This window comes from Gallus gallus, chromosome 18 (assembly GCF_016699485.2).
Source record: "Gallus gallus isolate bGalGal1 chromosome 18, bGalGal1.mat.broiler.GRCg7b, whole genome shotgun sequence".
Classification (NCBI taxonomy): Eukaryota; Metazoa; Chordata; class Aves; order Galliformes; family Phasianidae; genus Gallus; species Gallus gallus.
The window spans coordinates 4,071,327-4,098,793 of record NC_052549.1 but is presented as its reverse complement, the minus strand read 5'-3'; the positions used below and the strand labels follow the sequence as shown (position 1 = coordinate 4,098,793).

At 42.0% G+C, this 27,467-nt stretch overlaps 2 protein-coding genes and 1 long non-coding RNA gene across 3 annotated transcripts in view; 2 read left to right on the top strand and 1 right to left on the bottom strand.

Annotated features, from left to right (window-relative positions):
• Nucleotides 1-3,605: 3,605 nt before the first annotated feature.
• LOC107049008 (uncharacterized) lies at nucleotides 3,606-8,535 on the top strand. The gene is made up of 8 exons (NR_172493.1): nucleotides 3,606-3,765; nucleotides 4,109-4,312; nucleotides 4,403-4,528; nucleotides 4,799-4,924; nucleotides 5,316-5,470; nucleotides 5,592-5,660; nucleotides 5,791-5,989; nucleotides 8,318-8,535. It is a non-coding gene; the product is annotated as an uncharacterized LOC107049008 (long non-coding RNA).
• Nucleotides 8,536-21,575: 13,040 nt separating this feature from the next.
• On the bottom strand, nucleotides 21,576-23,578 carry LOC124417292 (P30 adhesin-like). The gene has a single exon (XM_046902106.1). It carries the CDS (start codon nucleotides 22,948-22,950, stop codon nucleotides 22,405-22,407), a length of 546 nt encoding a protein of 181 aa, XP_046758062.1. The 5' UTR covers nucleotides 22,951-23,578; the 3' UTR covers nucleotides 21,576-22,404.
• Nucleotides 22,993-27,467, top strand: part of FOXK2 (forkhead box K2) — a 41,649-nt gene continuing 37,174 nt past the window's right edge. Inside the window, exon 1 of the mRNA NM_001395217.2 lies at nucleotides 22,993-23,455. Within this exon, the coding sequence (NP_001382146.1) occupies nucleotides 23,109-23,455 (347 nt within the window). The 5' untranslated portion in view covers nucleotides 22,993-23,108. The remainder of the gene's footprint in view (nucleotides 23,456-27,467) is intronic.

Below are 27,467 nucleotides of genomic sequence, written 5' to 3'. Positions count from 1 at the left end.
TTCCGAGATTTCCAGGCGAGCACTGCTGAGCTGACTCCTGTGACTGGAATATGCCGTCGTTTCTCTTGTCAAAGAGTACAGAAAGCAGCAGAAATGCTCACACATCTTTTAGCTCACCCTCTTTATCCACAGTGCCCAACAGGTGTGTGCTTCAGTACTGGCTCCCCAAAGGAGCAGGGAAGATTTGGGCAAAAAATGGCAGCACTGCAGTCACAGGTATAGCCCGAAATACTCACGGCCAAAAACTCCACCTCCATTTTTAGGAGGATGTGTGTTGGCTTTGGTATTGAAATTTTGTTCCCGCTCAGTCTGAATTCTGTGATGCAGTACATGAAGCTGAAAGCAGTTCATGCTTCTTGGCATTGCTAGACTTCTCTATAGCGGGCATGAAACACAGCACTTATGGAAGGCCCGCACCACTAGGACTATTTCTTCTCTTTTCCTTCCTTTATTTTTTTGCTTTCCCCTGCCATTCTTAATAATTTGGGTTGTCCTGAAGGTGTTAAGGATTTAACACAAGCACAAAGACTTCGGGATGAGTTGTGTGGTTTTCAATGTGTTCCTAACTTTCCTCTAACAAATAGGTGCTGTTAATTCTTCTATGGGCTAGAAGAGAAACAGACATCTTAAAGATATTGATGATGAGAGTGAGCTGTGTTAGTCTTTGCTTGGGCTATGCTTGCTGTGCTCTATTATTATTTTTTAATTGTGTACCAGTATTATTCTTGGAGTAAATTATGAAGGGGTGCAGATTTTGGAGCATTTCTATGCCTGTTCAAATGTTTTGGGTTCAGCCTCTTGTATTCAAAGTCACTGATACCTGGAAACTGAGAACACACCACATAAAGTATCAAGCATCCCAATACATTCTGGAAGCAGGCTGCTTAGATGGATAAACTTGTTTTCTGTGTGGTTTTTGTTATATTACACCGATAAATTATTTACTACATGGAGAAGTCTGCATTAGTATTTCCAGAGAGCACTTCTACAATCCTGCATTTAAAATGTGAAATAAATGGGCTATTTAAACAGTGCTGCATTTTCTGATCGTTCTTGTAGCAACATAGTGCATTTTGTATTGAAAATTACATGCTTCAGTAGACAGCAGGCTTCACAAGCTTGTGAAGTACATTGCCACTATATTTCTGTGCTTGTGTTCGAAAGCTGAACATGCTGGAACTCAACAGTGAGATGCTTTTGCAGGAAACTAATGAAGCATAGCAAAATATTTATCTGCAGGAAGGTGATAACACAGCTGAAATTTTCAGCAAGAAGTTGACAGCAAGAGGGGAGGGAGAAAGTGAGAATGTTGAAGCAATGTAATGGATAGAGTGCCATAAACTGTATATAGCTCTGAAATCCTTTCCTGCACGGCTACAGTTGTGGTTCAGCAGGAGGCAGCATGCTGCACCTGGTGCTCTCAGTTAGATTTCTCTGCATTGCTTTAGAGGAAAATCAACCTTAACCTTTGCTGAGTCCGGAATATTGGCTTTGAAATTTCATTCCTAAGTGGCAGCTGCTGCTGTTTTGTAACATACACTTCATTGTACTAGGAATGCATGTTTATTAAACGACTTGTGTGAGACAGGGCAGGGGCAAAACATAAAGCTTACTGACATGGACATCCAAGCGGTAAAATCAACATTAATATAAATATTGCTAGGATTAAAAGCATTCCTTTTCTGTGTCTGTCACACAGCCAGAAGCAGGTGGAGGGTGAGAAATTAATGCTGCTAGCAGACCTCCTTAGTGAGAGGAACAGATATACTGTACATGGTGAGATACATTCGCTTCATACAAGCTTTGAAAATGTTATCTGCTTAATTCAAGGTTGAGAACACAGACATGCAGCTTTATTGTTAACTTTATGAGTGTGCTTAAGGGCAGTAACTTGCTTAACCTTCCAAGTTAGCAAGAAATGCGAGTCACTGCATAGCTGATTTTGTTTCAGAATCACTGCGTGGAAGTACAAGGCATTAGTACCCTGTTGCTTCTCCAAGCAGCTTTGTGATTTCAAGATAAACAGGAACTTAAAAGCCTACAACGTCTGTTACCACAGTTCTGTTATTTGGAATATGAATCCATTTGTAAAGGCAGTAACTGTATTTGTGAAGGAGATGGAAAGAATTATCAAAAAGCCTTTTAAATAGCCACACTTACTTGGGAACATCATCACCAAAGATGTATTTTACATAAGTAATGGTGACAGAGGAGGAAATTTTGAAGCTTTTTAAATGAAAAGTGCAAAATAGAAGGGATTGTCTTTATGTATACTGAGCGCTGAGAACTTCTGCTATTTGTGAGGGATCCTGGAACTACGCTACAAGAATTCTTTTACAGATTATAATTTGCAATTAACTTGCACACTGAAATGAACACCTTTCTGTTGTAAATAATAATAATGATAATAATGATAATGAGATGTTTAACTTTTTTATTATTTTCAAGTTATCTGAATATTGGACAAAAGAAGAACAAAAATATGTTATTTGGGTCAAGTTTCTTAGCAGTTTCAGCAGCCAAATAAATGTTGCTACAGCCTTCAGTCATCTCCTACTTCTTGAGCTCACTTCTCTAACTTATGTAAACCATCAAAATTGACTCTAGAAAAATAAAATCAGCAGGTGTGATTGTCCCTCTCATTCTTTAGGTTAAATTACCCATAAATATTTCTTATAAATGTAGTTTGCCTTCTTAGACATTTATTTAAACAGGTATCTGTAAGCAGAAGTGCGTGGAAGCACTAAGAAACTGGTAGGATGTCTTTGAGATCATATAATGTGACAGCGTGGCTTTCAAACCTAGTCTTCCAAATGGGCTCCAATTCTAAATCAATTTACAAATGGAATGGGTTTCACTTTGCTTTTAATGGGATTTATTTAACATTTCCCTTTCAATCAGGAAGTCAAACAGGCAGCTCAGGGGACGGCCCTGGTTTTGTTGCCGAGTCTGGCTGCTCACGAGGTACCTTGCAGTTCATGCTGGGAATTGTTGTATGGAAGAAGTGCACCGTAACACTCGTACTGGACTTAGGCAATGAATATTTAAAGCTGTGTTGTGTCAGTGAGTGTTTGTTTGTCCAGAGGACCATCTGCTCAGCTGTGGTAACGCTGATGCGGCGCTGACGGGGCTGTCGTGTGGTTGATTACCAGTCACAGAAACCCGCTGTCACTGGAGCCAAAATAAAAGTGATCCCTCCGTAGGTGTGTGTGGGGACCGGGAAACGCCTCCTGCGTGTTTTGGGCGCCTTTGGGGCGGTTCTGTGTGGGGCCGGGAGTTGGACTCGATTCTCTCGGCTCCCTTCCAACTCAGGACCGCGATTTCTGTCAGCGCTGGTACCTTACAGATACCGCTTCTAACCTCATCGTCTTTAAATGCTGCCGTGAGTAGAAGAATTTGTAATTAACCGCGCGTTTTAACATTTTAAAAGGGATTTTTAAGGCTTAGAACTGCCACTGGGGCACGCTTCCCAACGTGCGCGCACATTCTCCCCTCACAGAGAAGCTGTACGTCATCAGCGCGCGCTGCGCTCCGCGCGCCATCACAGCGGAACGTAACGTCGTCAGCACACGACGCGCCCCATCATTGCAGGACGGTACGTCATCAGTACGCGCAGCGCCGGTCACGTGTCCCTTGTTTACCTTCGGTGTGCAGACCGCGCATCTCAGCCCTTTCCTGTTCTGAGGGAGTAGCGCTGCTGCCGCGGGCTGTGAGCGGGCGGGCAGCTTCCCTGGGAGGAGGGGAAGCACTCAGCAGTGAGGGAAGGTAGGAAGTGAAAAGGTGGTAAGCCGGCTGGCGGCTTGGGAGGCCGTGAGGATCGGTTGTTCCCCTCGGGCGGCGGGAGGCCGGGCTGTGGAGGGCCCCGCGCTGCGGCCCGACTGGAAACATCGCTCAGAGAGCGGCGGGGGGGTTGCGGGCCCAGGGCGGGGGCGGGAGGAGCCTGGGGAGGGGCGGGCGCTGCAGCTCCTGAGGTGATCTCACAGAGCTTTGGGACCTTAATTTCGGAGAATTGAAATGTGTCCCACGTTTGGGAGCAGCTTCTGCTGTGATGGCAGTCAGTGTTAAGGTATAACCTTTTCTCCCTAAATGATCTATTCCCTATTATTAGGCTTACAATGTCACTGCCAACAAAGAGGTGCGGAAGACCCCCAGTGTTGTCTTTCTTGGAAAAGAAAAAGAGAAAACAAAGTCTTGATAGGAGGAGAGGAAAAACCAGGATTTATGTGGGAAATCATATTGACCGATGGCTGACACTGAAGGAAAAACTGGATTTCAGGAACGATGCAGAAGTTGCTGGATTTTTATTGGACTTGTGAGTAGACTGTCACTGTACTCTTTTGTTTAATAGAACCATGTAAATTCCTGGCATTCACTTCACACCAGCTGTATGTTTTGTCTCTAGGTATGACAGCTATGACCCGCTGACAAAAGCTCCCATCTGTTCCCTCCCTGGGGGTGTGAGAAGAATTTCTGTGAAAGAAGAAAGAGCACTTTCAGGCAGCGCTTGCTTAATAGCAGCTGATGGAACGTTAGTAGTGTACTCTCTTTATACATGAAGGGGGCTAATGAAATAATTTTCTTGCTAGTACTCAAAAGATTGCAGCTGAGAGGGGAATATACAAGGAATGAGAAAATAAAATTAGCTGTATGCTAAAGTGTATAACTTGGCTATCATTTCTAGAAGCTTTTCCGTTCAATTTTTTGTTTGTATCGTTAAACATGTAATGGTAGTCTAGACAAAGCAAAACATCTTTACAGAAAAATAGATTTCAATTAGAATTTTGGGATGGATTTGCAGGTATGATGATGGTGACCGGCTGTCTGAAGAGGCTGCCTGCTCTGAATATGGAGACTACAGAATTGTCACTGTGAAGGAAGAGCGAGAGACTCCACCTCATTGCTCATCAGTGAAGACAGATAACACGTTAGTGATACTATGGGGTTCTTCTTGCATGTTTTACATTTGAAAATGTTTTGTATTGACTTCTATTATCACTTTTAATTTAGCTTATCAGAAACTCATGTCATTTACACTCTGATTCCTTACCTGAAATTTAATAGGGGATGATCACTCCAGTAACAGTGAGGGAAGCATCTGGGAGAGTTTTTGGAAGAGTTCCTTAGAGTATACACAGCAAACTTCTTGTTCATTGACTTGTTTTCCTGAAGTCTGTGAATGGAACAAGAAAATAGCTAATACGTGTGGAATATTGGCTACCTTAGTAAATAACGAGGTTTTCAGTCATGCAGTATCCAGGCACGTGTATACTTTAACATTTTAGAAAAGAAAAATGTTTCTTTGTTGACTGTTCAAGTGATAACGCATACGAAGTGATGCATAAACCTACTTAGAAGTAGTGCCGTGCTCAAGGAGGCAACCACGCCATCAGTCGACTGCTGATGTCTTTTACTGCAGTGTCATCAGTAACTGAGGCATTCACAGTTGAGAGATCAGAGGAGCCTCGAATAGGTATGCTTGTCGTTTACTATCTATTTAGGTTTCAATTATCCACAAATGTTACTGAATAATTATAATTTTCTCCATGTCTTAGCTATCAGACCTTTACAAATGTATCTTTTAATATGTGCAGGGGGACACTGAGAACCTAGGACAGTGCATTGGCATTGCATGGTGTGTCCAAACCCTTCGCTAACATAAAGTATGTAATGTGTGTAGCGTGTTTGTCTGAATTCCGTTTTTCACTATTTTTGTTTTGTTTGTTTTTTTGGTTTTGGTGTGTGTATGTGTGTTTGTGTGTCCTCCCTAATTCTTTTTACTTCTGATTCTAGTAGGTGAATGTGTTGGGCTTCTGGAAGTAATGCCCTGGCTCAGAAGAATGACTGGAAGCTGAATCAGGAGAAAACAAATACCAGTGCTGGAGAAGCTGAAAATTTCAAGTGCATTCTTCAAAACAGCACTTTTCAAGGATAATATTGTTTTAGGTTGGAGTGCTACAATACTTTAATTCCTGGGACTGACTTTCTACAGGTGAGACAGAGATTGTTCTTAATTGATTGCTTATTTCTACCCTTTTTTAGATGTGAGCAATAATTAGATAAGTTGTTCAGTGTGTGTGTGTGTGTGTGTGTGTGTGTTTGAATTCATGCTGATTGTATGGACAAATGATCAGGCAGGTATGCGGTGTTATAAAGATAGGGAAAGACAACAGTTTAGGAACAAGAAGATCAGAAATAAATAGTATTTTATAGGAAAGATATCTGAGAACATACAGTGTTATTTGGTGGAAGATTAACCTACCTGAAGTGGAGAAGTAGTTGTACAGTCTGTCTGTGAGCATAGTAACTATTGTGTGTTCCAGACTGTGAACACCACATCAGTAATATTTCTGTTTTTCATTTGTAGTGTGTTGCTGAGGTACAGTGATAACAGTACTGGGGGATTGTTTGTAGCTGTGGGAAATTCATACGATGATTAAGTCATTTGCATAAAGTCATGTTAATAGCTGAACTTGAGCCTTAGAAGTAAGGTGTGACTCCATGGCTTTAGATAGATTTGCAAGATTCTTAGTTGTTTTAGAAAATAGTGGGTTTCCTTCTGAAAAGAAACAGCATTAAAGGGGGGGAAAAAAAAAACCCTTAAAAAATCCATTGTTTGTAAAGGAGTGGTACTACGCTTCCTGTGAAAGGGTGGAGATGAAGAACACCGCTACTGCTTTTCAGGCATTGGAGTGCTGTGCTTTTCTGTTGGTATTATTGTTTCAGAAATTACAGAGCATGTCTTTTTAATTTGTGTAATTATATAAGGGCCAGGAAAAGAACCATGTGCAGTGTTGTTTCTGCAGCAAGGTCTTAATGAAGGCGCTTTATTGAGAAATTATACAATAATAATCATAAAGCAGCTTCTTTATTTTAGGTCGTTTACTTTCTAGTCAGGTAGGCTGGCTGAAAACACTGTTGAGGAACTATAAGTAGCAAATATAATGGAAGAAAGACAATTGAAATTCACCTGTTTCTTTAGTGGCTTTAATGTTTGGGTTCTGTCTTGTTTTTGGAGTCTTGCCCTGTGATGGTAGCTTTCAGAGCTTGCTCTTGTTGGAGAGAATTAAGTTGATGGAGAAACAGTGAAGGGAGTCAAGTAGCTGGGACACTGGGGTCTCAAGATTCTTGCCAAGTATAGTGGTGTGGTTTTTTGAGTTCTGTCTGTTAAGAAGAGTTGAAATGCTGAAAGAAAGCAGGAAGAAAAGAATATATGGAAATAGCCTTAGCACACTCCTGTTGGCAGGACGTTGCCAAAAGGAAGCATTGCTGAATATATCCAGTTAGCTTCCTGAATGTGAAGTTCTTCTTTAATGCTGCTTCTGCTATTAACTTCCACCTTTATAATTTAGGGCACTAAGCAAGCTAGATTATATTATTTTCTGTTTTTTCATGTGAAAAGTGCAAAACCATCAAAGCAAATAATAAATTATCAGTGTTTTTGTTGTTGTTTGTTTTCTAGTATTTGTAATGTACTCTGACAGCATTGAAGATTAAGTCAAAGGAGTTGAATAGGCATTTTGTTCTTTTGTTGCTTTTTTTAAAGAAAGTGGGGGGCAGGGATTTGGGATTTCTTCCACAGTATTTGAGCACCAGATATTAAAAAACACTTTTACCTGAACTTAAATTACTGAGATGTTCTCATGATAGACATGGCTTTCATGGGGTTTGATAAGCAGTGTGACTTTTTGCCTTGATTCTTTAGGAAATGAAGTAAAAAAACAAACAAAAAGTATACACAAGTAACACAAATACAAATAAATACTCAAAAATGCAGCAGCAATTGGGTGAGGAAGAGTAGTCTGCACTTAGGTCCTCTCCAAGCTCTCCAAGTGTGGCCAAAGAATGACAACAGTTCTTAATTGAATTAAAAGCTCTGCATGTGCTGTTCTCGGTTTTCAGTGTTCGTATTTTTTTTTTAATAACTATAATTAAAGAAGAAAAGACAAACCACAATCTGTGATTCTTTCACTGCTGTAACTTAAAGCACTGCTACACGTTTGCTTTTTCCTTCCAGAAGATCAGGTGATTAGTCTGAGATGTAATCCACTTAATTAAATAGTTTATTTTGTTGTAATGCTCGATGTTGATCTGCATTTTGGTATAGTGAAGTCACATACATCAAAAGTATAAGATGTTGTTCTGATGGTATCTGTTGTGTGTAAAAAAGCACAAACAGACTGATCATAATTTTCCATCACTTCAGAGTTAGAAATTATTAGGAGAACGTGCTGGTAATACTTGTTGAAATAATGCAGGCATTTCATATTTCGGTATTTGAATGCCACATTGTAATCATTATTATTGTGTTACTTTTCAGGGTAACCAGCAAGAAGAAAATCAAGCACTTGAATAATGACCTTGGGGCAGTTCTTGGTCCTTTTTGGTTTTGCTGTGAGGGTTTTGTGAGTTATAAAGAATGACTGTAAGTTCTAGTATGAAATCCCATGTATATTGTTGAACAACTAATTAAACTTCAATTACCTAAAGTTCTGTTGTGTTACCTTGATATTAATAAAGCGTGTGGAGTGGATTTACTTAACTGGGAGGTTGTGTGCATAATTCTCTTGGCAACAGGGAACAGGTTGTAATGCCAGTAGGTATGTCACAGACTTACTTAGAATGTCAATTACTTCTTGTACTTTGTATTAACATAAAGGTTCCTCAAAATGTATTTAAAAATCCGAGGGTTAAAATAGAAACAACTTTCTAGCAGCAGTTGCAGCATGAAGTAAATTTCCTGCCTGAATGCTTCTCTTTGAGTGATTTTGCTAGGGAGCAAATCTGGAATATTGCATGTAGTGGAAGGTATATTTAGCGGCTACTTAAGCACTTAATGATGGTTAAAATAATGGGCTAAGTCGTGTGTTTTTTCCTTCTAAAAATTGAGTAATTGAGATCAGATGTCGTTGCTTATTTCATTGAATAATTTGATTGGTTGTTGGGCTCTGGATGATAAGAAGGCTGATACATAGCGCATTTTATTATGCCTCTCATACTCTATGTCTTAATTTGTTCTTTTAAAGAGTAAATATGGAGTTCTTTTTGTATCAAGTTCAACAGAATAGCGTTAGAGTTCTGAATTAGTTTTGCAGTTAGATATGAGTAATCCTGGAAAGTTCTTAACTGAAAAGCTGTGAAATTAGTGTGATGGTATTCAGTACATGTCTGTCAAAAGGGTAGAAACTCCCAGTCTTCAGATTTCTTTTTTCATTTAAACCACACACTTTCATAATCATTTGAGTTGTGATCATGATTCAAACCAGTCGGGTTTTCCCATCGACTTCCATCAGAACAGCCTCTTTCTATGGAGAAATCCCCCTAATTGCATTCAACTTCTTCACCTATGATAAGAAGCTGCTGCTCTTAAATATGCTTTTTTTTTCTATGTTGAATATAAAAGTTCTGACTTTAGCTTATTAATTTATCTTTTGTCAAATGTTGGGTTGAGAACTTGTAAGCAAACTGGGAAGGATTATTTGTTAAAGCTTTCTCCAATGGGAAGTGCCACTTCCCATGTCTTTGTCCGTGTTCTCTCTGCTCTGTACCTTTCAGTGTTTTTACTCCTAAGCGGTCACTTGTGTCAGTGACTCAGTTTGGCCCGTGGAAAATAGTAGGGCTGGTGATACGAGTTGTCAGTTAAATGACTTCAGCGCTCTCAGATTATATCCTGTCAGTGTCACCATTGTGAAAAGGGGAGAGGATTTGGCCTTCGATATAATCACTTGTTTACCTCTGAAGCCAACGCGATCAGCAGAAGAACTTGCTGCTGCCATAGCTCTTTTCAGTGAGGAGCTCTGTCCATCACCACCCTGTCAGCCTGTTCAGCATGGTTCTTGTGCTTCTGAAAAGGAACAGTCAAAATACTGTAACACCACTCTTGTGGAAGTGAACTAATGCTGCAAATGCATTATATTTTTAGGTGCACTTGCTATTTAAAATACTGGTAGAATATTTATTCTGATAGTATTTGAATGTAGTGTGATACAGCTACTGCTGTACTGGATGATGTATGTCAGCACAATTGACAGAAATATGAGTTTAACTATCATTTGTGTTGTCCAGGAAATTTTGCAGAATGGTTGCATAGTAGTGAGTCTGACACAGATATTCGCTCCTGCTGAGAATTAGAGAAGCAAGGCCTCTGTTTCTGTCCAACATAAAACAGCACAGTCAGTTTTCCTGCAGCTTTGTGTCTATGGGAATTGCTGAACTAGATTATGTTCAAATGTAAGAACTAAATACTGGTCACACTGCTGCTGCTCCAATGATGGATTGAGAACATGGAAGAATTAAAACATTCAATAGTTAAGCAAAATAATTGGGCTCTTAGCAACACAGAGTATAGATTTCTAACATAAGTACGAGAAGTAAGTTTTCCATGTGAATTTGTAGTGAAAGGTAAACAGAAGCTGTAAAACACACAGGTTTGATGTTGTTGTGTTTATAACGTGGCCATACTGTCCTGCTAGCTTTTCATAGGACTGTGGCTCAATTAAACCTTTCTGAAATGTGATTAACTACATAAGCTGAGGCAAACTAGGAAACTTCTATCCAAATAAGAACAGGTTTTGTGTTGGAATTTAAATTTCAAACCATTAGCCAAAGAACTTACAATACACTCATTTTCATACTAACCTCCCTCATATCTTATTATTTCACTTTGGCAAGAAGTTGGTTGTTTTGTTGTGTTTTTTTAAATAGCAACAATTATTGTGTTCTTAGCTAAATAACTTACTGTTATATGAAAACTCAATGTGCTTTTTCTTTATCAGGGAAGGTGATCTACGAAACTTGAGATAAATTTATTTCAAGCAGCTCTTGTGGACGTCTTTAAGCTGTGAGATAAGTAGTTTTGTAGACACCAGAGAGTGGGTGGGAGGGGGAACTAGGATGTGAGACTGTGGAGCAGGCTGCTCTAGAAAATGATAGCATTTCAGTGTGCTGTGTTCTTACTGTTTTGAATGGCCGTTTACTTTTTCAGCTCTGAATACCTGTACGAGGCTTCATCATGCAACCAAGCGTTCATGAGGGAGCAGAACCACATTAAGAACGTAAAAGGAATGCAGGAAATCTGCAAGTATTCTGAGTTCATCAGGTTTAGTAAATAATCTTCTGCAAATTGTTTCTCTTTCTTTTTATGCTATGGTAAAATAGGAGTAAATTCCAAGTGTAACTTCTATAAGGCATGACTGCTTGACTGTAAGAAAGATTTTTATAGGATGGAATACCATCAAAAACGTGATGATACTTCATTTTTTTTCCAAGAGAGTTTCAAGTCCCACGTCTGTTACCAGTGACATATCTTCTGGGTTTCCAAATCAACCCAGAAGAGTTTCAGCAGTGTGTAATGTTAAGCACGTTCTCATGAGTCACTGCTGACAATACTGGTCAGTGGATGGCAGAAAGGAAGGCACATCAAAGGAGGAATTGCAAATGTAGGAATGAATAGTGGAGTTTCAGTTTGAGATGTGTGAACAAAATGTGAGTTAGAGAGAAATGGTGGATGTAAACTTTTTTTTTTTGTGGTACAAGTGGTTACCTGGCTCATGACAAGCCTGTTTCCTCCCTTTTCTTACAGCAGAAGCAATTCCTATTTAATCCCTCTGTAATTCTAGAGTGATTCCTCAACACTAAAACAGTCAATGTCGGGGTAGTCAGGCTTCTGTTTTCTTTAAGCTGAGGATTCAATAGATAAACAGGATGCTTCTCAAATCAGATAGAGCTGATAGGTGTAAGAGGTGTCAGATCTTTGTCTTCTGATTTAGGGCATAAAGCAGTACTTCCTTCTGTAGTTCTCATGTGCATAAATGATAACTGATGTGTATTTAACATACCAAGGTAGGCCTGCCATTCAGTGATATTTGTAATCTTGCTTCACATGCAGTACTCATCGTAAACCTATCTATAGATTGATTGGCTAGGGTATTTAGAAAAAGGGCAGGTATGCTTATGCATTCATCTGTGAATACAAATGTTCCCACTTTCTGTTATGTAAAATCATGAATGAACATGGGTTGGAAGGAACCTCTGAGAAACATCTCATCCAATCTGCTGCTCATCATAGGGCTGGCTCCAGGTTTGGATCAGGTGCTCAAGACCTTGGCTAGCTACATCTCAAAAAACATTGAATATTATGCAGCATTTTGAAATGTTTAATAGAGCATAGGACTCAAGATGTAAGATTCATAGAAAAAGGAAAACTAGGAAAACTGTAATGCATATGTATTTTTTTTTGCTCTCGTAGCAGTCAAAGTAGTCTTTCAAGATATGTAACTTGGCAGTATGGGGATGCTTGAAATATATTTGGATGCCTAAATTATACAACTGCGGGCAATTACCAAATGTATTAGTTTCATCTGTGCTAAATAAAATGTGTGCACATAGAAATATTCAAGATGTGCCAGAAAGACCTTATTTTGTCTGGCCCTAAAAGAGGGTATACTTTGAAGTGATGTGACTGTACACACTGTGGTAAGTTGTGTTTCTTACATTGCTATTACATTTGGTTTTGCAATCAAGTTGTAATTGTATCAATGAAAATGTTTTGGTGAATGTGTTCTGAATATGCAGTAGAGGCACTGAAAAATTGCAGTATATAGGATGGAGATACGCTGCTTAAAAAGGTAAGCTTGATTTTTAAGTTACATTTGTTCTTTGTCTTGTAGTGTGTTAAGTAAAAAAAAAAAAAAAGCATACACATCTTTTGCAAAAAGAAAGAAGGGGGGGTGTTGGACATGTTAAAGCTATTGACTTATGAAGTCACTGTTTCTTAAGGCAGGATATTCTGCTTCTGTAAACTGAGTGTGTCTTCCTGTTCTTTCTCTACATCCTCAGTGGTAAAGCATCTTTATATTCTGTGAAATCTTCAGATAGGAAAAAGCTAGCCAACTTAAGTAATGGGCTAAGGTTAGGGCCTGGAGCTAAACCACTATAGATGCTCTTCCTTAAAAACTTATATGATAATCTCAGCTTGACTGGATTCAGTGCAGTGGTGTTTTGGGTGCTGATCTGATCAGACTTGAATTCAGGACAGAGCAGCTCTGATACTTTTTGTGTCATTTTTCAATGACTGTTTGTGGATAACTGCAGTGTATTTAGTGTATCCCAGTATCTTCTCTTTTCTCACAGTCAAAAACCTTTTTTGCCTCATAACGTCCCGAAACTTGCAATTCAATATGTTACTGTGGTTTCAACTGTCAGCTTGAACAAGTGTAGGTTTGAATACAAATACCTCAAGAGAACGCCCTTTGTGAGGTTTGTGCATTAAGACAGCTGCACACACAACATCATGTTTTTTCATGTACAGTAGAAATGTTATCCATTGCTGTAAGTCAGGTAGCTGTTGTTTGTTTGTATCTAAAGGAGTTTTGAAGTGGCTTTTTTTTTTTTTTTTGAGTCTGGCCATAAGATGAAGAATTGCAGGATTTTATTTCAAGGTTGAGTTTAGAGCAAATGCACATATGAGAATAAGGTAGAGTTTTTTTTCCTCAAGGTAGTGAATGTCATAGAGTCTAGCCAGGAGATGATGCCTGAGCAAAGGCTGAAAATGGTGCAGACAGTGTACATAATGTTCCTGTACACTTTTCATATCAGGAGCGTGTGCTTATTACAAGGCTGTCTATTCAGGGTAACAGGAATACAGCTCCTGAATGGAGAGGCTGATGTGTTCGCAGCAGCTTGCCAGGGCTCACATTTCAGCAGCACTGCTGACGCAGCTGCTGCACTCCCCTCCTTTTCCTGGGCATGGCCTCTACCTCTGCTAGCGCAATTTGTGAGTTGTTCAGTTGTGAGCTGAACAGGGGAACTCACCTGGCTGCAAAAAATCTCCTTCAAAATGGTGCTGTTTTTTTTTTAAAATTTTATTTTATTTTTCATTTCTGTCATTTTCTTAACCAAGTTTCTCACTACAAATATTTGCTGGCACAATGGGAGCTGCTGTAAGGATGGGAACTAGTGGCAAGAGCAGGAAATGACTCTACCATTGAACTCTTGGCTAAATATTTATCTTTGACAAGAAATACCTCTTAATCTCACACTCATTCATAAAAGCAATGAGGAGAAAAACTGATCCAGTTACTTAAGCTATTATGTCAAACTATTCTGCTATTTTTAGACAAATAGTACCTACTTTGTGACCAGCTAAAAACCCGGTGTGCATTAGAAGCTGGAGATTAACGTTTTAACTTAAAATTATGAGTTTCCAGAGTGCTGCTGCTTTTAAGAACTTTTTTTTTTTTAAACTGATGACTTTCTGGTATTAACAGGACAGTAAGATCTACTGTCTAGATATCTTTTAATTGTGGAACATGGCAAAGGTGGCTTCCAAGATGCAAGGCTATGTGGTGACAATGCGGTTAATGGTACAGAGAAAACGCCAGGTCGTAAAGATGGCAAGATTTCTATTTAAACTATGCACTAGGACTTGAAAAGGCAAATAATGGTGATTAGATACAACTGTGTCTGGCTGTCCAGACATTCTCTCTCCTCTCCTCCTTTCCTCCATTCTAATCTTGTTTTATTCAATTACAGTTTCTGTTCCCAATGAGTTGTGCTTTCTGGATGTTTAACTAGCAGATTTTTTGCCAACTTCAGCCCTTCTGTTGGCTCACAAAGGAGCTAAAATGGATGAGTGATGAATAATAGCACACTTTGCGTCTGTGACTGTGGTATGTGTTTTTCTTCCCCTCTTGTGCTGTTATTTGCTAAAAGCCAGACTCAGTGATTCCTGTCACTCCTATATTGGAAATACTAGCCTTGGGTCTTTTCTAGCAAAAAAAAAGAATGTGAATGGAGTGAGATTTTGAGTTGCATTTACATTTTTAGGTTTATGTAAAGAATCACAGGTGTCAGATCTTCGGAAAGCGTTGAAACTATGAATGGAAAATGTTATCTAGGCATATTTGAAGACTTAATGAAGTTAATTATAGGAAGTATGCTCTTACCTGTATTTCCTTTTTTGAGTAATCAAAATGGAGAAATGAAAGAATGAGGGTGTATCAATCTTGTGACATTACAGAAGCGTGCTTTGGTTATGCGTGGGCTATTGAGAAGAATAAGGCCTCTGAGCTGATGTGCTAAGAACTGCAGGACTTAGGGGGATTGTCACACTAACGCAAACTGAATTCATAATGCCAACGTCAGAGCATTTCCAACCTGAAAGCAAACAAAAATTTTTCTTGGGAGTAGTGTGAAATTTAAATTAAAAAAAAAAAGCTTTTATTTTGTATTTTGATCAGCATTTCTATTAAAAGAGGAAGTAAAACACAGACACCCACCCTTGTTCAGTCAGGCAAGACCACCACTGACCGCAAAAAAACATTACCGAGAATCTCTGTAGGAGCGTATGACAAAGAAAATTCACAGTGATTGGTTACAGATCAGTTTGTGACTGCTTATATTGGTAATCACTTTGATTCTTAATAATACCTATTTCATTAAATGTTTTTGGGTGGTGGTTTTGTTTTTGTTTTTTCTTTGAGAGATGGGAGAGGTGGAGTGGGGAAGTTTTATTGACCAAATTTAATGGCATTTTTGGTTGAAATTGTCTTTGTGGTGTGATGGGGATAATAAAATAGTAAACTGAGAATCTCTGGATCCTGCCAGCACACCAATTAAACCACTGAGTTGCTGGCATCGTATTAGCTGAACTTCATTGTCATCTACCAGCACTGACCAACCACAAGAAAATGAGAACAGTCTGCAGTGTAGGACTTCTGTAGCAGATTTATTTACAGGGATGTTCTAAAATTAATAATCTCAAGGGGAGATGTGTTTTGAAAAAAATATATTTTGAATTAGATAAATTGATGATGATGATGTGTGAAAGCTGATTGATTTCAATTCTAAGCTTGTGCCCTTGGGGGCAAGGGAAATAAGCATACTTCAGCTGCAGCCTACTAATACGTCAAATTTATTTCTCCTGCTTGGGGTTCTGTTTACGTCTTAGGATCCTGCTAGAAAATCATTATTTCTTTAGCATATTTAGGTGCTATGGTTGCTCTGTTACCATCTTGTGTTTTCAGTAGTAAACTGCCAAGGTTTTGTATTCAGCTGCTTTCAGGTTGTATAAACAGCTTCATGCTATGTATACACCATGCTATGAAGTTGATGCATGCTTCAGTTTTTCTCTCCAATGCTGTAGTCTAGCCTCAAAAAAGTTTTAAATGTATATACTTGATATTATTTATTATGTTAGCATTCCATGACCTCTCTTGAGAAAGCTTTTTTCTCCTACTAATTTGTGGAGCAATGTGCTTGATGCATCTTCCTTGATGCATCTTTGCATCTTACTTAGTTATCAAATAAGTAAAACAACTGTACAAGTAAGTGAATTGTTTCACGTTCTCCTTCTGCTCAGCTTTGTCCAAACAGGCAGTTTCTCTTGGCCCTGTCTGCTTTGCAAAGTGCTGTATAATAAATGTCACACAGGGAACACTGGTGAGAAACTTCAGATCCCATTCACAAAGGGCGTTGTTTATTTGCTGATTTGAATATTGCCTGTGCGTAGTTCCTTTTCTAAGAATGAAATGCAAATAGAGCAGTATCATCTCATGTTAACCACTGACAAATTCAATTAGCAAAACAAACTGAGGTGGAGTAGTTGAACTTTGGGATGTCTTTGTGAGTGCTGAGTGTTGGAAGCTTGTCAGTAATTGGTAGTCGTGGCGTTGCTGGTTGGTTGTTCTCTAACCCTCATCAGTGGTCTGAAGGCTGAGTTCACTTTCGGAGTTTCATTTTCTCCTGTTCTTGATATGCCAGTGATTGTGTATTGGTGTTCTCAATAGCTAAAAGAAGAAACTGTTCTCCTCGCATTTTGTTCTGGTTTTCCCTGAGGGATTAACCTTTGGAGCAGTAATGATGTATGACCCAGGTGAAAATACAGAAGTGGCATCTTTCCTCCTCAACATTCTTGATTATTTCTAATAGATAGAAATTGGCTTGTGGTGTTCTTTTTTTTCCCAGACAACCGTTCTTCTTAAGAGTTCATATGTACCTTAGTATATTTTTATCCCATTACTATCTTAAGTTTTTCAGGCTTTGGCTACATTACTGAAAATAATAACATCGAACACTTTATATGGGATATGAAAAATACTGCAGTTATCCTATTTTTTTATAGTATCTTTTAATCATGTGGTTTTGAAATTGGGTTGTAAGCCAATTTTCTACCATACAAGAATCTTATTCATGTCTGTTAATGAAACACGAGATTTTTCCCACTGCTTTTGCCATGTTATGTTAATTTGTCCCTTCACCCCTGAAAGCAATTGCAATTTCTTAACCTTTGTGCAAGGGTGTTTCTGTGGCTGATCAATCAAACACTGTTCTCTGAATCTCCAGTTCTGTAGTTATCCTTTGGGATTGGTTAAATACTTCAGAAGAGGCAGACATGTAGGACAGTATGTTCATTTTTCACTATTCTTTTGCTGGTGGTTTTCTGTTGGATTGGGAAATAGTACTGATTTTTTTTTTTTTAAACAAACATCAGAACAGAAGAAAACTGATTTTGATAAAATCTTCATTCCTCTTCTGAAATGACAGATCTAAATGAGAATGCTCTATCATAAAAAGATTTTAAAGTACATCTATCTTACTGATGCTAATCACTCTTGGTGCTGATTTTAATTTGCCCTTGGCTGTTTTGTATGGGTTACTCACATTTCTGTAATTCTTTGCTGATTTTGACTAATGTAAACCATTTTACCATTAGGTTTCTCTGTCTTAGTCTCTCCACTCCTACTTCCTTGGTTGTTTTTTGGCCATTCCGACTACAACTTGTGTGACTGTTTTGGTGGAGCTTGTATCTGCCATGTATTATAGGGGTACCACAGCAGTTTCCTCCCTCAGATGCCAAAAACATGTGTTCCAAATAAGCTGAACCTTGGCAGCTTGATCTGCTTCATTTATTTACAATACCATCTCATAAAGCTATGTGATGTGGGAGGAAGGATGGCTGGTAGGAAACAGAAGAAAAGTTCAGTTTGAAGCAAAGGAGGAGTAAAAATTCTGTTGCTGTGGTGAATGGACCACTGTATTCTCATGGTGCTGCTTCTCTACTAGAGAAGCGCCTATCTTAAGTTTTCATGGCAAGTTAGGTCATTTTATTTGAATATCTGCAGCTGTGTCTGCATAGCAAATGCTCAGTGCAGTCTGAGCTTTCAGTGAACTGAACACACAGCGTTTTAGACAGTGATGCTGCAGGTCTGACTTATCCTGACAGCACAAATGGAGTTGGACAAATGCAGCCTCGGGTGCGTTGTAGGAGGTCCCACAGTGAAGCACACGAAAGCAGTGAGAGTTCTGCATTCCCAGTTACCGTGCAGCTGCTGCTGCGGCTTCTGCAAAACCCCGTTGTGGTGTCGGTTCTCAGTGCTTCCGCTTTGTGAACAATTATCCTCGGAGGGCGGAGGGGATGCTTTCAATTTAGAGCGTGTGCCTGAATTTTCGGCGTCTGCTGTTACTGACGCGAGGCGGTCGGGGTCGGTTCCCCACAGCGTCTGCTTCAGCCCTGTTGTCGTTCCGTGAGTCGGCTTCTCGCTTCCCAGACCCGCTCGAGTGTGATGGCCTCGCCTCAAAAGACTGCTCTTAGAACCCAGGAAAACGTGCCTTAGCCTCAACTGTCAACAGGATGCTAGGGAGGGTGCCGTAATCCTGTCAGCAAACCCCGCCCCTCAGCTCTCCCCGGCCGCGTTTCTCTCACGGGACGGTGGGGCGGGGCGGGGCGGGGGAGCGCGCTGCCGGCACCGCCCACGGCCTCGCAGTGTTTACAAACACACGTCAGTCAGCCCCGAGCGCGGCTCAGCCCCTCGGCGCCCCGAGCTGCGCCGCCATCAGCCGCTGGGCGCGGGGCAAGCTGGGTAGGAGGGCGGGAGCGCGGGACTGCCGGCGGGAGGGGCGGCCGCTGCGGGCGGTGTCTCCACAGGTGGAGCGCGGCGGCGCAGCCCAGGTTGGGTTCCCGCAGAGCGCCTTGCTTTCCTTCCCGAGGTTCGTGGCACGCTGCCGAGTAAGGGTGTGCGATCACTCCTATTCTGCCACTCCACCTCCAAAAAGCTGCCCGTGAAAGCAGCAGGGACGATTATCTGAGTGTTAGAATCGCGGCATCACTTAGGATGGAAAAGGCCCTCAGGATCAGACGCTTCTAAAAGCATTACGCTTTTCAGTCTTTCTGTTATTAAATTATGAGATCTGAAAGACTCCTGGAGGGGAAAAAAGAAAGCTTATTAAAAAAACCTATGCTGAAGTAAAATATATTCTCCTATTAATTCATGTCAAGAATTGACAGTGTATTTGAGCAGGGAGCTTCTCGCCATCCGGTCATTCGGTATTTTATCCTTTCCCTTGACAAAAAGTCACATATGTGAGAAAACGATTAAAGGCTGAGTCCTCTGATAGCTTTATACACAGTGACAATCTGTGTAGATTTCAGGGTCACTCAGAAACATGGCTGTGTAGGGCAGCTGCATTGAGGCTGTGCTGGAGGAAGTTCTCACTGCTCACAATGGCATTCTCGCCTAGAAAAAGGAAAGCACCGTGCTTGGCAGATGTTCGGGAAGGAGGTATCGGTGTTTGAAGTTTTCTTCATTCAGTTGAACAGGTTTTGATAAGTGCTTACCTTGTTAAAAGTGCACGTGAATGCTACCGACAGGTGGCTTTGCAAATTAACTTTGTAGGGTTGTGTTTAACAGAAATCAAACCTCGCTGGAAGCTTGTGACACTCGCTGTAATAAAAAGATTATGAATAGCCTCTAATGGCCTTTAAAAGCTGTTTAATGCTGGTTGTGTCAAAGCAAGCAATTAAGGTCATTTCATCTACTTGATTATTCATCAAGTTACTCTAGTGGTATTCCATGTGTTTGGATCAGTGAAAATGTGTGCCTTGAAGGCTGCCTCAGCACTGTGTAGCCCTCAATGGAGAGCACGTGTAATACAAAGGCTGAGGCAGTAAACCCTTCATTTATAGGACACTTCAGTAGCTCCAGGCACAGGCAGACTGTACATGGACATGTCCGCATTGGTACAACATGGGCTTCATGAAAAGAAGTCGGTTAAAGTAAGTATGATAATCAAAATGTTATTAATGGGTTTGAGCTTATATAGTGCTTATATATTCTTGTTAAACCTCAGATTATTGTGAGGCTAGAGAATGAAGTGCTGTTTGCTGATTCTTGGTTTCTGTGGTGCAAACATGCTGCTGTGTGATTTGGTGTGAGCTGGGCAGTGTGGCCACTTAGCACAAAGGGCCCAGAGCGGAATAGTGCAGATAGCTGTGAGACCTTGTTTGGCTCCAGTAGCAGTGTTAGCAACTCGGCACCTTGGCAGATTATGTTTTGGTTAGTAAGTTGGAGTCCTAGTTCTGTCCTGAATAGTCAGGGAACCTGTAAGGCAGACCTTCAAAACCAACGGGAAGAAATAATGGAACAGTAGGTATGTGCTGCACAGCTCCAACATAAGGACCAGGTTAGGTTTGAGCAGTGGGATTCAGTGGGACATAAAGACCCTGAACAGCCCAGAACTGTGTAATATGAATGGTTCTACTGCTCTGCTTCCTGCTTTATACAGCACAAAACAGAGCTACAAGTGGGCAGGTTGGAATGACCGATAGCAGCTGTTTTGTATGGTCACAAAGAGAATGACTAAATCTGCACCAATTTAGGAAAACACTGGCAGAAATATCTCAGCAAGATCTTAAAGTGAGTTTTACTTCTGACAATTGAATTTGTTGTTTGCTCTGTAGCACTTGTAATACAAAAGTAAACAGACTTTCTGTGGTGTCATAGAGTACTGTACTGACCATTGGATACCTGAAAGGTGCTTTCAGAGCGCATTACAAAACTATTTCACATTATGTTTCATTGGCTGTGTTCTCAACACTGTTCTGTTATGAAAAGATCCAGTATCAGCTTTACAAATTTAGTATCAGATGCTAATAATAAATTAATACAAATTAAGCATAGCTGCTATTCACAAAGCAGCATTAATGCTTTAGCAAACTGAACAACCGCAGGGTGGTAGCAAGTGCTGCTGGCCCAATGGGAATGCACCTGGCTGCTATCCCAGTCTGCCTGTTTTCTCTCTCTGGGGTGTGCAGTCGGTGATGTTCAGCAGGCATACCCCCCCGGACCCCTAACCAGTTGTTAGCAGAGCAGGCACAACACTGCTGTAGTTATGCTGGAGCCAATTGATTTAAAAATAAATAAATGTTGAGATCTGGGAGTCATAACTGGCTCTCTGATGCTCCACATTTTCTGTGCCAAACATATGCTGGTATAGAAGAGTCTGATTCTAAATAACAAAGTGTGGGCAAGATTTAAATGAAGTTTTCCATAAAAGAAACCAAATCTCTCAATGTTGCTGTATTTTACGGTGACTGATGTCTCAGTGCAGTCAGATAGAGGGACTTAACCGGCATGTTACTGTATTGTAGCTGCTGATGATGAGTGCTGATTGAATCCTAAGAGGGATTCCCGAAGGTTGGCCGCACTTTGCAGGCAGCACACGCTGTGTGCCATTCCAAAGCGTGCATGTAAGATCGTTACACTTAAAGATCTGTTGACTCAAATGCTCAAAAACAGGAGTTTGGGTTTCAAATTTAGCACTGGATGTTTATTACTGAGTTGATTGGTTTTGAGTATTAAAATGTTTCCAGTAATTATTTCCAGTGCCCGCAGAGCATACGTGTACCGCTGAAGGAAACATCTGTATGTCCTTTGAGTTAATAAATGATGGTGAACTTCAGTAGTGCTTAAAGAAAAAAATGAAAAGAGAACAGTGGCAAACACATCATTTACTTCTCAGTTCTGACAGTGCCTGGTCTCTGTAACAGGAGCGTGCAAACATTCCGAGGGGGTCTTCATGAGGTAAACAGTTCACAATGCAGACGCTACATTTGAGTACAGTTAATGTCTTCTGTTTGCTAATCTGCAGTATTTTAAACTAAAAGCTGCTCGTGTGGATTCGTGGTCATTTTTTCCTACTTCTCTCTGTGACATTTTCTGTGCGCTGTACTGTGACCCTCAGGGATGGATCTAACATACTGTTACAGCAAGCGGTGTCTAATTCTGTTTTGTCGTGTCAGATCACTTGCTTGCTTTTTTGTGCCCTACTTCTTAGGAGAAACTAGGGCTGTGGCAGGTGGACTGCATTTGTTACCAGCACAGCGACTTGCCTGAAACTTTTAAAGCGCGGTGGTTGTATTATGTGGATGTTATAAATTGTACACGCTGTGACCTTTCCTTTAAGCTAATATTTACAAGGCTTTCAAATACGTTTGGTTTATCAAACCTTACCCCCACCACCACCACCCGTTTTTGTGATATTTTTCAAATTTAGCCTCAATCGCTGCTTTCCAAGCGATAACCCACCCTGCAGCAATGTTTGGGTACTTCCGTTTATTTATTATTGTTATTACCCGTGCTCGCTGCCGTTTCTGAAAGTAACGCTAGCGCATGGCATGTGCCCCGGCTGCCGTCTGGAAAACACGTCGGAGCGCTCCGGGAGCCTCTGCGGGCGGGGCAGCGGCCTCGCTGCGGGGCCCGGCACGGGCGCTGCCCCACGCGGAGCGGCCGAGGGCAGCGGGCGGCGGCGTTCGGGCCCAGCGCAGGTGTCGGAGCCGCGGGGGCTGCGCCGGCGGCCCGGGCCTGGGGCGAGCAGGGGTTGCGGGGGGAAGATGGCAGTCACCCGAGCCCCGCCGCGCTGAGAGAGCGCGCTCCGCGCCGCCCGGCCGCGCTCCCCTCCCGGCCCGGGGCTCGGGGCCGCGTTCCCCCGGCGCGGCTGCCCCCGGCGCGGCGGCCGAGGGTCGCTCCGCTCCCGGCGCGCGGATCTGCTCCGCGTTTTCCGGGCCTTTCCCGTGCTCTCCGCGCCCGACACTCGAACGTGCTGCGCGGCGCCGGCCGCGGCGCCTCTCGCCATTGGCCGCGCCGCCATAGCCCCATGGGCGTGCGGGCCGCGCATTGGCCCGGCGCCGCCGTCCGTCAGCGAGCGGCGGAGTGCGTCAGGTTGGGTTGAGCGGCGGCCCCTTCCCTGCCTGTGTCTGGCGGCGGCTGCGGCTGCGGGGCCGGTGCGGGCGGAGGGGCGCAGCGGAGGGCGGCCCCGCTCCCTCGCTCGCTAAGATGGCGGCGGCGGCGGCGGCCGTGGCGCGGCTGGAGGGCCGGGAGTTCGAGTACCTCATGAAGAAGCGCTCGGTGACCATCGGCCGCAACTCGTCGCAGGGCTCGGTGGACGTGAGCATGGGCCACTCCAGCTTCATCTCCCGGCGCCACCTGGAGATCTTCACCGCCGCGCCCCCGCCGCCGCCACCGGCCGGAGCGGACGGGCCGCCGCCTCCCGCTCAGGGGGACCCCGCGGCTGCCGGCGGCGGCGGGGGAGACTTCTACCTGCGCTGCCTCGGCAAGAACGGCGTCTTCGTGGACGGCGTGTTCCAGAGGCGGGGGGCGCCGCCGCTGCAGCTGCCCCGAGTGTGAGTACGGCGGCGGCCGGGCCCGCCCTCCTCCCCCGTCGCCCCGGGGCTCGCCGGGCCCACCCGCCCGCGCCGCGCCGCGCCTTCCCGGGGTCCGCGGGGGTGGTGCCGCCGCTCGGCCGCGCCGATTGTCCCCGGCGCTGCCGGCCGGCACGCGGTCCGTGTGACAGGCGCGGAGCCGTGCCCTAGGCCTCCTTCCCCGCCGCCCCTTCTCCTCCTCCGCCCCGCGCCGCCCGCCCTCGGACGTGCCCTTCCCGCGGGGCCCGGATCCCGCGCACCCACCGCCCGCTCCGTGCCCCCGGCGGTGCGGCAGCGTAACCCCCCCGGCCGGCGGGGACCCTCCCGTGCTGTGTCTCGCACACAGCAGTGTCTGTTGGGCTGCGGCAGCGCTCGGAGGTATTGTAATTAGCAAACAGAATCGGATACACCCTTGAGTATTGTTTACGTGCTTCAAAGGAAACCAGTCAAGTGGTCGTCCGCATATCTGGGATTTCTGAATGTGAGATCGGTACTGAGTAGATCTCGTGATACCCTTCGTGCTTCTACAGAACGCTGAGGGCTTGTTTTGTGTGTGGGATCGCCTTCTGATTTTTGTGGCAGTTTCTCTTTGCCTGATTGTGACATTGATTTTTTTTTTTTTTAACGACTAAACTGAATCTTCCACATGAGATGCTTTCGTTGTCCTGGTGCTTCATGTCCCCTTACGTGTCAATAAATGCATCAGGAGGTTTTAAGTGGTAATACATTCCTATACCATTAGCAAACATTAACAGTCTCTACAAAATATTTTCCTGGAGGACTATGTGAGGCCTACTTACTCTGCTTGAGAGTTTATTGGGCTGTAAATAAGTAATCCTTGTTTTGAGGAGTCTCACACAGGAAAAGCGAAAGTGTTTTGGCTGGGAGTAGTTTTAGTTAGCTTGACTAAGAGATACCCACAAGGTTATAAGTGTGCTACCTTGACAGAACGCATGCTGTCAGTGACACACTCTTACCATGCCTTGCAAGTTTTAAACTCCTCTTAGGACTTTGATGGTGTGTATTTTCCACTTCGACGTCTTGCTGTTCGTTTCCACAATTGGTTTCTCTGTAAAAAATCAAATTCTTACCTTTCTGCTTTCTAGGAAATGCTTCTTCTGAAAGGCTTTAACAGTGCCAGTATGTGGGGAGTTGTATAATCGCAAACACACTTGGATGACTTGTTTGACCTTTAACTGTAACTTCTATTTTTGCTTTCTGCTTTTCAATGTTAATAGTCTTTTGCCATGTGGTTAATTGACATTTTGATCTTACACATTTATGAGATACAGTTCCAATACTTTTTTTTTATAAAAGGTTTGGTATTTAATACATTCATTGCAAGCAAGTCCTTGTGAGTTCTGTATGTTCATTGCAAACAGTCTGGAACTAGTTTGAGAAATTTAGTCAGGAGCACACTATTAAATGCTTAGTTCCTTAACGAAAAGGTATGGCTGCTTCATGCTGTCCATGCAATTGCTGACTTGTCATTTTATCTGTTTTTCTTTCAGTGTTGTCACTTTACACAGAGAAAATGAGCACGATGAAAACTTTTGTGCAGTTAATTTCTTATTTGTCGTGAATGTACGTAGGTGGTGCTTAAAGAAACTGCATCTGCTTAAAACGTGCCGTGTTCAGTGGTTACACCATTTCTTAGACTGCACGCCTGTAGCTTTCTGTTTCAAGATCTCTAAGCTGTTTAAAGTAGTTATCTCCTGGTTACAGAATGTAGGTGTGATCTTCCTGTAAATAATAGGTGGCGTACCTTCAGTGCTGGCTGGAAACAATGGAGCAGTGTGTGTGCTGAATGAAGTAGGATTTCTTTGGTCATCAAGCTTAGGGACAAATTTTATCCTGAAGGGCAGGCAGAATCAATGGGGTCATAGTTGGATTGGTGATTGAGATCAAATGCTCACTTACTGCTTTTTCAGAAACATAAGATGATTTATCAAGGTCATAGCAGAGTGGTATAGAGAAATTATAGTTTCATATTTTCAAAGTTGCAGCTTTTTGTTGTTTAGTTTTTTAGCATAGGAGTCTCCAGTCAAATTCAGAGCATACATTATCTGTGTATAGCAAATCATTTTACTGTGAGCTGTGGATGACTAATACTGTTTGTAGCTCTGTTCTTGATCTTCATTGTAGATTTAAGTGTTCAAACTGAAGATGATCTCCTGGATTTTAAGACTTAAACTTAGTTACATTGTAATGTAAACGTTAACTAACAACTGAAGGTGGCTGGAAGGAAAGCAGTTTGAGTGCGAGTTGAAGATTGATGATTGCTATCCTCAGCTCAAGTAATCACTGGATCTATTTTTGTTGTTGTTTATTTCTGCTGTGCTGCCAGCAGTATGCTTTGCGTATGACTACATGATCATTTGATTTTTATTTTTTCTAATGGCGAGTGAGGTTAAAAAAAAAAAGCCTGTGTGGCCTGTTCTTTGTAGTTGTTTTGAAGTGATCTTGGAGACTAAGAATGAAGAGTCTTCTGTCATTACAAATAAGCAAAGCAGTGTTTCAGATTTGAGATGCCTTATTTATTTATTTAATTGTCCCTAATAATTGCATGTCATTCGTGTTTCCTTGGCCTTGATTTCAGCACAGGGCTTAAACTTGATTTAATTTAATAGCGTTATTGAAGTTCCTGATTTTGGAAGGGAAAAACAGAAATACAGCTTTGTGGTCTCCTGCAAATCACACATTTTAAAGTTCTGGGCAAACTAAGTTATCAGAATCTACTTAATATATATTATAATAAACACGTTTTTCTTTCAAAAAATATAAATCCCATAAAACAGAGAATTGCTGTACATTAAGATAGCTATTTTGGTCGCTATTTGTAATGCTTCCCCAGAAACATCACTGTCAGTGCAAATGTTTAAGTTGCCACACAGGAGGTAGCATCAGTGGGAAGCGTGTTTTTGTTTTGCTAATTCTTGACAGACTGACACACATCCTTGTGTATATACAAACCAGCTGTAATCTTGTTTGGTGAATAAAATGGAGGCTAGGGGAAAAAAAATAGCAATTTTTTTTTGTTCATGTCCATTAAGTAGCTGTGTGGTCAAGGTCACAGTGCACCAAGGCATGGGATAGAACAAGTTCTATAGCCTCATCTTAAATGCACACAAACCCAAGCAGGTCAGTTGGTCTTTTTACAGCTAACTTCAAGATCCATGGATTATCTCTGCTGCCGTTTATGAAGTCCACATTTTTAATTGGTTTCACTTGATTCTTTTCAAGTTTCCCCTGACTTCAGTAGGGGCATTGCTCAGATGTATTGCTAGGTAAATAATAACATCGATACTTGACTTCTGAGGTAATTGGTTTGAAAAATACCTTTTATGCTGGGCACAGCAGCTGTTGGTGACAGCGCTCTTATATACAGCTTTTGGAGAGGCAAGGTTCCAGACAGATGTAACAGCACAGCTGGAGAAAAACAGACTGACTTTTGAGTACAGCTTAGCCATGAAAAAGGTTGGTTGTCTGGGTGCCACTCACCCCCTTCCCATTTTTTCCACCCCTTCATGTTGCAGGCAGTAGTTTGTGTGTATGCTCGGCGTTGGCATTTGGAATTAGAAAGGTCCTGACATAGTAAGCTCGTGTCTTCCAAGAGACAGTTTGTTCATTTGGAAAAAAACCTGCATATTTTGTATATTAATGATTACTTTTGGCTTTGATTTTGTGGAAGTAGATTTGGGAATCGTAACCAAGGTGCCATTAATGCAAGAACAGTGGATTTAAGTTGGAGCAAAGATGCATCTAACCTGTTACTGCTCTGAAGAGCAGTCAGGAGCCAGTGCGTGAGGAGCAGTGCAGAAAGGGACAGAGGCAATGTAGCTGTGCTTCCTCTGCTTATTCTTCTGGATCCCAGTCACATTTGATTTCTTTTTCAGTTCAAAACCATTTAATCTTTGCATTGTTTTTTAAATGAGTTGGTAATGGTTTTTTTTTTTGCATCTCTGTAAACTTGTATCCACATCATCCTTTGGCA

Coding starts and splice junctions, on each gene's coding strand:
- LOC124417292 (XM_046902106.1), bottom strand. CDS start 22,950: ATGCGCGGCCCGCACGCCCATGGGGCTATGGCGGCGCGGCCAATGGCG.